The sequence below is a fragment of the Trachurus trachurus genome (genome assembly GCF_905171665.1).
Source record: "Trachurus trachurus genome assembly, chromosome: 14".
NCBI classification, from domain to species: Eukaryota; Metazoa; Chordata; class Actinopteri; order Carangiformes; family Carangidae; genus Trachurus; species Trachurus trachurus.
The window spans coordinates 6,893,961-6,903,747 of NC_139903.1; the positions used below are offsets into that span (position 1 = coordinate 6,893,961).

The 9,787-nt window shown below is 41.9% G+C and overlaps 1 protein-coding gene across 2 annotated transcripts in view; it reads right to left on the reverse strand.

The window, feature by feature from the left end:
• gabrb2b (gamma-aminobutyric acid type A receptor subunit beta2b) overlaps positions 1 to 9,530 on the reverse strand; it is a gene marked incomplete at both ends in the record, with an annotated part of 60,145 nt that extends 50,615 nt beyond the window's left edge. The window contains 3 exons of one of the 2 annotated variants that reach the window (XM_083986211.1): positions 8,329 to 8,396; positions 9,178 to 9,275; positions 9,448 to 9,530. In XM_083986211.1, the coding sequence (XP_083842337.1) occupies positions 8,329 to 8,396; positions 9,178 to 9,275; positions 9,448 to 9,530 (249 nt within the window). Of the gene's footprint in view, positions 1 to 8,328; positions 8,397 to 9,177; positions 9,276 to 9,447 lie in introns of those variants that run through there. The other variant, XM_083986212.1, reaches the window with a different exon arrangement.
• Between the last annotated feature and the right edge of the window lie 257 nt (positions 9,531 to 9,787).

A 9,787-nucleotide genomic window follows, 5' to 3' on the forward strand; every position in this document is an offset into this window, starting at 1 on the left:
GTCACCTGCTCCCCCAGTTGCACCTCATTTGCAATGATCTCCAATTTCTAAAGAGAGGATCGCTCTCAGTTTGTTCAGCTTCTCTGTGCTGCGTCGCCGTCTTATTTCTCCGGGCTTCATTCTGTTCCCTGTCTCTACCTGTTTACATGGCCATCTGCCTGCACTTTGATTGACTGCCTGTCACTCTGAGTAGTTTGGATTTGTTTGCCATATTGTATTGACTTTTGTTAGGATCTCTATTGACTGAATAAGTGCTGCACCAGTTCCATTGCTGCAATCAGTTGTTGAAATTCTTCAATTATCTCTGTGTGATGATTTTTGAACTGTTTTTTTGTGTCACAATGACTTTTTTTTAGTGCAACGATCAGTACTGTTTTTCACATTAGAGAGAGTGTGAATAATAACTAATTGGTATATTTGGGTCGATAATTGTTATTTGAGAGAAAAATACCAATGTTTAAGCGTCTATCATTATAAGCATAGCACCATAGTTTGATTCTGTGTTTTTGTTAACAAATCCAAGCAGGAGACCAAAACAAACACCTCGTCATGACTCATTTGGCACCGAACATGCTCAGCATCTTCAATAAAGACAGACCTGTTTAAAAAAAGGCTCAGTAATCTAGACACAGGAAGTGTCCAATAGCAAATGTTATATGATAAACAGTGCTTCTGCTCCCACAGTATATTATGTCTCACAATAACAACCAGAAGCATTCAGTCCATTAGGAGTCGACCTGCCTCGTGTTACTTTGATGATAATTCTTTAAAAAATGTTTGACTAACAGGCTGAAACATCGAGCTTGTTCATTCTTGCTGCGTCGCTCAGCTCTCGTACATTCCCAATTTTTTAAAGTCAAGTCAGAGAGAAATTGATAAAGTGCTGCAAAGTACACACAACAAAAAAAAACAGCTAATCTTATGGCTTGTGCTCGCACCAAGAGCGATTACAGCTCTTATACCTGAAGTTATCATGGCTGAGACAGGAGCTCTAATAATCTAATGTGTGTAACGCGTTGTTGCGTTCACATATCTGAGTTTCCTTTTTCTTGTTTATCTTCATTTGGGGAGTATTTCAGAAACAGTTCATCTTGTTTCCTCCTTATTCTGTGGGCATGATCACCGTCATCATCTTCCTTGCAACACAACCACCACCTTCACCATCATCATCCACATTAGGCTAATTGGTTCTGCTAATGAGCAAAAACACCTACCCATATGTTATGTATTGTCACTGGCGACATAAAAATCCTCTTTTCGGTATACAAACAACCCACTTAATGTCTGTTCTTTTACTGCATCTAAGTGGCACAGGAGTGTAATCTAAATGGATTACTAAAACTCTATAGGGAGGCATATGTATCTAAACCTACTGGCATGAATAATGCAACTTGGAGCCTGGGTTGTTTTAGTGCTCTTCTCACACAATTCATCCACTCCCTCCACCATCCCCCTGTGACTCCCCTCTGCATGAGCTTGTTGTATTTTCTATATTTCTGTGTGGAATATATGTTTGTTTTTTTTGGCTGAATCTGTTGATATGCGTAGCAGGTTGCTGCTCAGCTCTTTGGGTGGGAATGAAGAAAGGAAGGTAGAAAAGATAAGGCTTAATGAAAGGCTTATAAAAAATGAATCGGAGTGGGGTGAAAATACTTCCCCACCTAAAGAGGTGTGACATATCAATTCATAATAAATATAGGACTAAAAACACACAAGATGTTTCCTGGACGTGCTAATGGTCGGAGTGAATGGACGCCACCATCCTCCAGATATTTGGTGTCAGCCCTCATATTTGTCCCACTGACGTACAGGTCAACTGGACTTAGAAGATACTGCGTTGAAAATATCTGCACATTGGACAATGAGGAGTTCAAGTGGTTGGATTACACAGAGACACAGGTTGATCAGACACTAACCTACCAAATAGACTGCAGGGCAATGAGAGAAACCTTTTATTCTGTTTTATTCAGTGACCTTGATGGATAAATCCAAGTCTTCCATCCATTCACAATGTTTGCAGCAAGAGAGAAAGTCACACATGCTACATCAATACATGGATCTGAACATTTGGTCACTGAGATGCAGAGAGGAACCCTGTACTCTTTCAATTTATTGCTTTGTTTGATTGGGCTTGATTGATGTGGGCTGAAAGTAACATGACACAATCAAAACTAAAACGTGTTGTGTCATATGTAGGCTGCTTTAAAGGGATAGTTCAACATTTGGGCAAATTGTCCCATTGCTATAATCTCTATAGTCTTAGGAGTAGGTTCGATACCTTTAATTGTCGGTGCAAGCTATTTTTAGAACGGCGGAGCAGAGCCGCGAGCTGCTCAGAGCTATGCTACGGAGGCTAATGGGATTTCTTGGTTTCCCTCATCAAACTCATCAAATACACAATCCAACAACTCCAAAACACTCTGGTGGACAAGTTGTGACCTGCACATTCACCACGCTATAACAGAACGTTACAGAGTTGTTTTAGAGATAAATTCATGCAAAACCGCTGATGCGCTTTCCCGTTTGGATTGTGTATGTGTGGTTGAAACCAAGAAATCCCATTAGCCTCCGTAGCGTAGCTCTGAGCAGCTCACAGCTCTGCTCCGCCGTTCTAAAAACAACATGCACCGACAATTAAAGGTAACAAACCTACTCCTAAAGGGATTATGGCAATGGGTCAATTTGCCAAAATGTTGAACACTGTTAGATTAGCAGAATCTCAGATGACGACATAACCCCAGATCTGTTTATCAGCTCAGTCTCAACACTCCTGACTACTTCCTAGCAGCGTCTTTGAGCTGCTCTCAAAGAAAAAGCTCTGATAAACCCAGCAGAACATTAACCTCTAAAGAACCAGAAGTTGATGAACACCAAACACCAGGACTAAAAGAAAAGAGTGAATATTCGACTAATATACATTCATGAAGCTAGAGACACGACTTAAAAACAAAACCCTAATATATCCTTGTGTCTGCTTGACAAACTTTAATGCAACACATTAACCATACAGGTCAGATGATGCAAAGCGGATTGAACCTTTAAGTTTAAAGGTTCTGTCAACAAAGGAAAGTGATCAGTATTCATGTTTGTGCTGCGTGGATGATTAATTCAGTTTCTGCACGACTTCAATCACTCAGTCGCTTCCTCTGAGAGATTGTTCTGGTTTAACTCTTGATCGACTAATCCACTGTTTTACTTTCAAATGAATACAGATCAGAGCAGTGTAAGTAGCTACATTATATACTGAGTCACCACTGTCAGTCCACCTTAATAAATAAGAGCAATTTTAAGGGAAAATTGTATCCTTAATGTATAAATCCTTCACTGAATGCATTTACTACCTATTCACTTATTTTGTTATTTTAATGCACGGCACCATAAGTCAACTGATAACCTTATTTTAAGTCCCATTCAGGCCAATTTTTTAATGAAATTGTCTTGGACCAGGAGCCCTGAGATGAGTCCACGATGTCTCCTGAGTCAGACTGATGCATCATCTATTGCTGAGCAGGGGAAATAAATCGATAGTGTTATCGTTAGAGGCCGGGCTTTCTTCATACATTACAACTCTCTCCTGTAGCAGTGCCGAGTCAAAATCCTCCCTGAACCCTGGTGGAGTTTGTCTGTGCTCCGTCCATTATGTAATTGGAACAGCTAGACTTTCCTGGAGGCTATGTTAACATACCAGTTTATGAGAAACCATGACAGAAGACTAGTTGGGGGGGGATTAGGATTTGTGAATGTACATACAGTACAGTACATGAGAGACCGTGAGAGTGAGCAGACTAGATATCCTAATATAGACTACAGGCAAGAAGGGGGGACACTTCAGAGTCACTCCACAGGACTTTGAGTAACTAATACTTTAAGTTTCCAGTTTCTGTGATAAAACTTTATTAATGAATGATACAACAGGATCAACCAACCACAGTAAACAGCATTCATCTGCAACTGTTCAGCTTCTCTTTGTGCTGCACTAGTCCAAACCAACCAGCTCCAGCTCTCGGGTCCATGTTGCATTAATATCTCAAACTGTGCTTGTCTACTAAATAGTTTATCAGCCAGTATTACGTCTGCGGACTGAGGTCAGTCCCCTTTTGCTCATTAGGTTGTTATGAGTTTTATATATAGCGTGGGTGCCATTTTTAATATGACAGTTCACACATTCACACACTTTAATTGACTTTTCTTTTTTTTAAGTGACCACCTTCTCTCTCTCTGAGTGTATTCCTCTCCACAATCGACATGTTATTTTCAGTCTGTGAATCTTCACACGTTGCTTCTCTGCTACACTCTCATTAGTTACCATGCAACCATCATGGAGCAGGAGTCTGGAGATAATTTGAGTACTGACAAAGACTGCACTGATCAAACCGTGTGTATAATTTTGGTGAAGAACCATCTGACAAATGAGACTAGAGAACAATGTCACTGAAAAAAAAAACAATGAAGCTGTATTCATTATCTCCCAAAGATCATTTCTGTCATGTGCCCATTGCTGACTATGATTAATATTAATGTGGTGAATGATTGAGGTGTTGTTTTCCTCATTATTGTCATTAATAAGCTGAAAGCTAAATGATTGAAAATCCATTTAAATTATATGAACTTACTTAAAGTCGATTTATTGGCCCATGTCAACCGCTTGTCAATTTACAGTTTTGCCCACATCAGCAAAAGAGTATTGAAGGCTGAAGCTGTTAAATAGATTTAGACACAACTATAGATGCAGACTTAATATCATTATAAAGCTCTCAGGTCCGGATGAGATATTATGCAATAGCACATACACATACAGTACAGTAAGTGCTTCCACTACCTTTCCCCCTCCCTCCTATTATCACATGGTGAGTAATAATCTCTTGCCTTTCAGCCAACATCCATTATAATGTATCACATCTGTATAATGTATAGTAGTTTTAGTGCAGTCTCTATGCATTTGCAGCACATTTCCCATCAGGTATCACTTCTGCTGAGAGGCTGAAATAACCGGGTACTAAAATCAGGGGCTCTGGATTTCACAGTCCCTCTCCAGCAATCAATAAGCTCCTCTTGACCTTTATGTGCATCAATAATGGTATTTCTGCCTTTTGGATGATGATAAGAACTTTAGTTCATCCTCAGACAGGAGTATTTCTCTCCCCCTGTGAAAACTGTTGGCTTAAGATTCGAGTGCTCCACAGCTCAGGCGAAAGCAAATATTGAGACTTAAACAGCAGTGGAGAAAGTTCACAAAAGATAAAGAACGAAAAAAAAAAAAAAGAAAACCTCCACATGGCCATGGCCACACGTTTCTCTCTTCTCTTCCTTTGACCAGTGCATGAATAACAGCTTTCCAAGCTGGTTGCCATGAGTTGAATTTCTAACGTGACATTGGTATTCAGTGAGTGTGTCCCTCTCTGTACGTCCACCTCTGAGTCATGCACAATGAACCCTCAGCAGCACGAGGTACATGACCTTCCCTCCAACACCAGCACCACTGTTGGCTCTCCTCATGGTAACTTGTTAATGTCAGAGCTCTCTCTCTCTCTCCTGTCTCTCTATGTGTCGTTCTATCACACACACACAAAGGTGAAAAATTTGACCCTTAGGTCTCACACAATCATATCCTCTCCCTTTTCACCCTCCGAGGGACTTTGGCTCCGACACCATGGAACAAGTGACCTTTCATGGGGATGTAATGAACACCAGCCATGGCCTCCTCATCCCGTGTCTGGCTCCAGGCCTAAGTGGCGTGTAGTTTGGTTTTCTACATGTTACACGACTCGGGAACGACACCTCGCAAAGCAGCTCAGCAGTCGATGCTTACTAATGTGTCCTAGAGGCCAGGCTTTACCAAAAAAAAGGACGGGTGGGTGGGGAACCACAACATGCTGTAGTCCCCGCTGTGCCTTTCTGGACCTCAGAATTGCTTACGTGACCAGTACCAAGGAGGGCTTCATGTCCTCTGGGCCACTCATGCCTGAGGGCTTGCATACTCAGTTTGGTGACTCATCTGAAGTGAGCTTGAGGCCTCGTGTTGTTTCTAAATGGGTTTCTGCTCTGACATTGGTAGCAAAGTGCTAAAACAGATGGTTTAAGACAAACCTGTTTGCACTTCCTTATTTTAATGGCCCCTGTGGAAAAAAAAAAAGAAAGTGTAAGGAAACTATACTGTGTACTCTGCAGTCATTCATTCATGTGTCTCTGCTTTTTAATGTGAGGCTTTAAACAGGCAGCAGTCGTGTTGTGAGTAATAGAAGGAAAAATATATTTTTAATATACAAGACCAAAGCGTGGATGTCCCGTTCTGCCTTAATGGCTAATGGCTCGATCCTCGCACCAAAATAAGTGGCAGACAGACAGAGAGCCAGATGTGGGGAGAGGGAAATGGAAGAAGAGAAAGTGCTTCTACCCCAGCTGCTATCCTGAAAAGTGGTCACATTTATAGGAAGGGGAGCAGATCAAAGATGCTGCTGAAACCATTACAGACACATGTGGCCTCCTCTTTTCATGAGGCTCAAATGGGTCAGGTGGTAATAACTCCCCTTTCACATTAGAGGGTGTTTACTGGGCCAAATCTGACAAAGCCACGGGATGATCAAAGACACTGCCCAGCGCCGCCTTTTGTGTGTTTGGATGGAGAATGGGATTTTATTTTTATTTCATTTTTTAGCTACTTATACGGGATATACTTAACTTTTTTTTCATTATTATTATTTTGGAAAGTTGTACCCCGAAGGAGACGATTGTGGTGGAGAAAGTAGTAAAGAAAACACAACAGATTTTGTGGTTTCCTGCTGGTTTAGTTATTTGACACATCCCACTGTCTCGTATGTTACAACCTCTTTGCTTACACTTGGGCAGCTCCATCTTTAAAAAAAACCCTACAAATGCCCCAAATATCAACACTTAATCATTTAACACAGCGAAAAACTGCCTCTTCCCCTTTTTTGTTGTTGAGGAAAAGCTGCGTATAAATCGGATGAAACTGCTCTTATGCATTAGCTGATTTGGATGTACAGTACAGATACAAATAACGTCTTACATAATACTTGTCTTTGATTCCTGGAAATACAGCTCATGTGCACACAATGCTACAACTTGCAGGCAACTCACACACACACATAGACACACACACAAAAACACAATGTAAGACTGCTTTCAAGCTCCTGCATTGGTTACAAAGAGAAAATTTGCCTTTCATTAAGGATTCAAGGCCACTGTGGAGAGCTCTGTGGGCCTGCATTGTGTTTGTGAGTGTGCTTGTGTGTGCGTGCGTGTGTGTGCTTGCGCAGATCTTCTGTGTAAATGCATGCAAATAGACATGGCATCATCATCTGTTTTCTCATCTCTGCTCATCAACATATTCCACAGGAGCACAAAGATAACAACATGAGCAACAGCCTTTGGGTGCTGCTGCCAAAAATATTCCAGCATGTAATCACTCCCTGACATCACCACATGACTCACATCATAGTAGCAACCTAAACAAATAAACCAACAAACAAAAAAAAACTGCAAACAACACGACACGTCTTTATATAAAGCATAAATAAGGTGCAAGTGAAAAGTGTCAGATGTAAGAGTCTAGGTGAACCACAGGGAGAGGAGACATGACAATGGAAACGCTTGGAAACTCATCCATATTGTAGTCATATCCATAACTATCAGTTATGATCCACCACTTGTCAGCTGTATGGTAAATGCTCATTGTGACCTTCTGTGATGATTGAATGCAGCTCGCTTTGTGCAGGTGCAGTTCCAGCATCTCATCACTAGGAGGTGCACTTGTATGAAGCAAAACTTCACATCCACAGCTCTCAAGTTCCTCCACTGCCACTGCCTCCACTAGCACAGCAGCAGCAGCACACTCACAAACCAGCCCTGACAGCCAAATGTAAATTATTTCTTGTTAAATGACATATATGTCAGTGTGAAATATCCACCCTGCAGACTGAGACTTGGGAAAACTATGACAACTTTTTACCTATGGGGAGAAGATTTAACTTTTTCAGTCTCTTAAATCATTGATGCTTGGCTTTGTATCAGCAATCAGCTTATGAGACCAAAACAAAAAACATAAAAAAAAAAAAAAACATCCATGTCTATGAATATCAGAATCCCAGAGAGATTTCACATCATGTCATCAGCCTTTGCAAAAAACAACGTGAGCCTGTGCAGCAGCACCACAGGTCGATGCCAGTGATTGGCATTAGGAGGGGGGTTTCCCCGATGCTTTGGAGGGTATTTCCTCTGCTGGGTCATGCAATAGCAGAGGGGGGGGTGGGGGGTCATCATCAGAGCAGAGCCCATTGTCATAGGTGGAGGTGATAATGACCTACTTACCATATTGACTTCTGATACCATGTCTATACTGGCTATGTCTATATTCATCCCCACTCCGACCGGAGCACCTGCATTGGGCAGATAAACACAAACACACAACACAAGATCGGTGGTGAGCAGAGATCACAAGCAGCGGTTAAAAATAATAATAATGTGTGTGTGCGTGATGGCAACACAGATGATCAACACTTGTGAATTTAGCTGTTGTCAGCCGGATAATAGTTTCTTCTGCTTTTTTTTTTGCCTTTTAACAGACGCGCGATGCAAAGTGCTGCAGATTCCCACCGAAAAAGTTGTTGACATGAAATAGCTTGGCACCATATATATATATATTTAAAAAAAAAAAGAAAGAAAGAAAGAAAGAAAACGTGTGTGTGTGTGTGTGTCCGCAGCCGTGGACAATTGAAAACGGAGCAGAGGTCTAAATAATGAAGAGGCAGCTATTTATCTGAATATTTCCATCAGAGGTGCTGGAGTTGGTTTTTCATTCAAATAAATGAGCTGGTGTGTTTTATCATTCACCCCACCACCACCACCCATCCACCTCCCCCCCACCCCCTGTAACCACATCACTCCTCTATGTGTGTGTGTGTGTATGTGTGTGTGTGTGTCCCCCCTCACAATGTCGGTATTGTGTGTGGATCTGACACATTTTAGCCTCGATACCTGCCACTAAACAACTGTCTCTTTGACTTGTCCCGATACCTGCAGAGCCCTGTCACTGACTTCTCCGTGACGGCTCGTGCTGCCGTATAAAGACTGGACTATTACACAGGCTGACAAAGACGCAAACTCGAACAGAGTTGGTGATAATGCAAGTTCATTGTATGTTTTTTTTTTTCTTTTTACCTCCGAAATCTGGCCTCAATCGTATGTCATAACCTTTCAACAGTCTGTCCACCGTCTCTTTAACCAAAGACATATTGCTAGGGTCATTGACACCGACACTATGGAAGACAAAAAAGAAAGAGAAGAGGAAGAGAGAGAGAGTGAGAGCAGCAGGTTTAGATGACGAGATATTCCTGGAGCAGAAAGTGTCCAAGTGTTTTCCATGCCGTCTCTAACACTGTCACACTTATAGGAAAAATGAGTGGAGCATCCTCCGACCCTTCCACTTACCTCTGGGCGCAAACCACCGCGGCTAACAGGGGGACCAGGCAGACGCGGACACAGCTCATTCTTCTTATTCTGAACACTGCCATACTTGTGTTGTGTGCGTGTTTTTTTTTTTCTTTTTTAGTGAAGACAGACGATGTCCAACTTAGTCTTGCCAGTGCAGTAATTCCAATGCCGGGCGCATGCGTACTCCCGACCACAACATCAAGAAGCAGCGCTGCTGCTGCCGATGGTAGTGGCAGAGGTAGTAACCAGCCGGGGAGATTTAAAGGAGAATCAAGACTACAAGTTACTCAGGGGGCACGCGGGTGTCTCCCTGCTGCTGTTTCTGCACTCGGTGTGG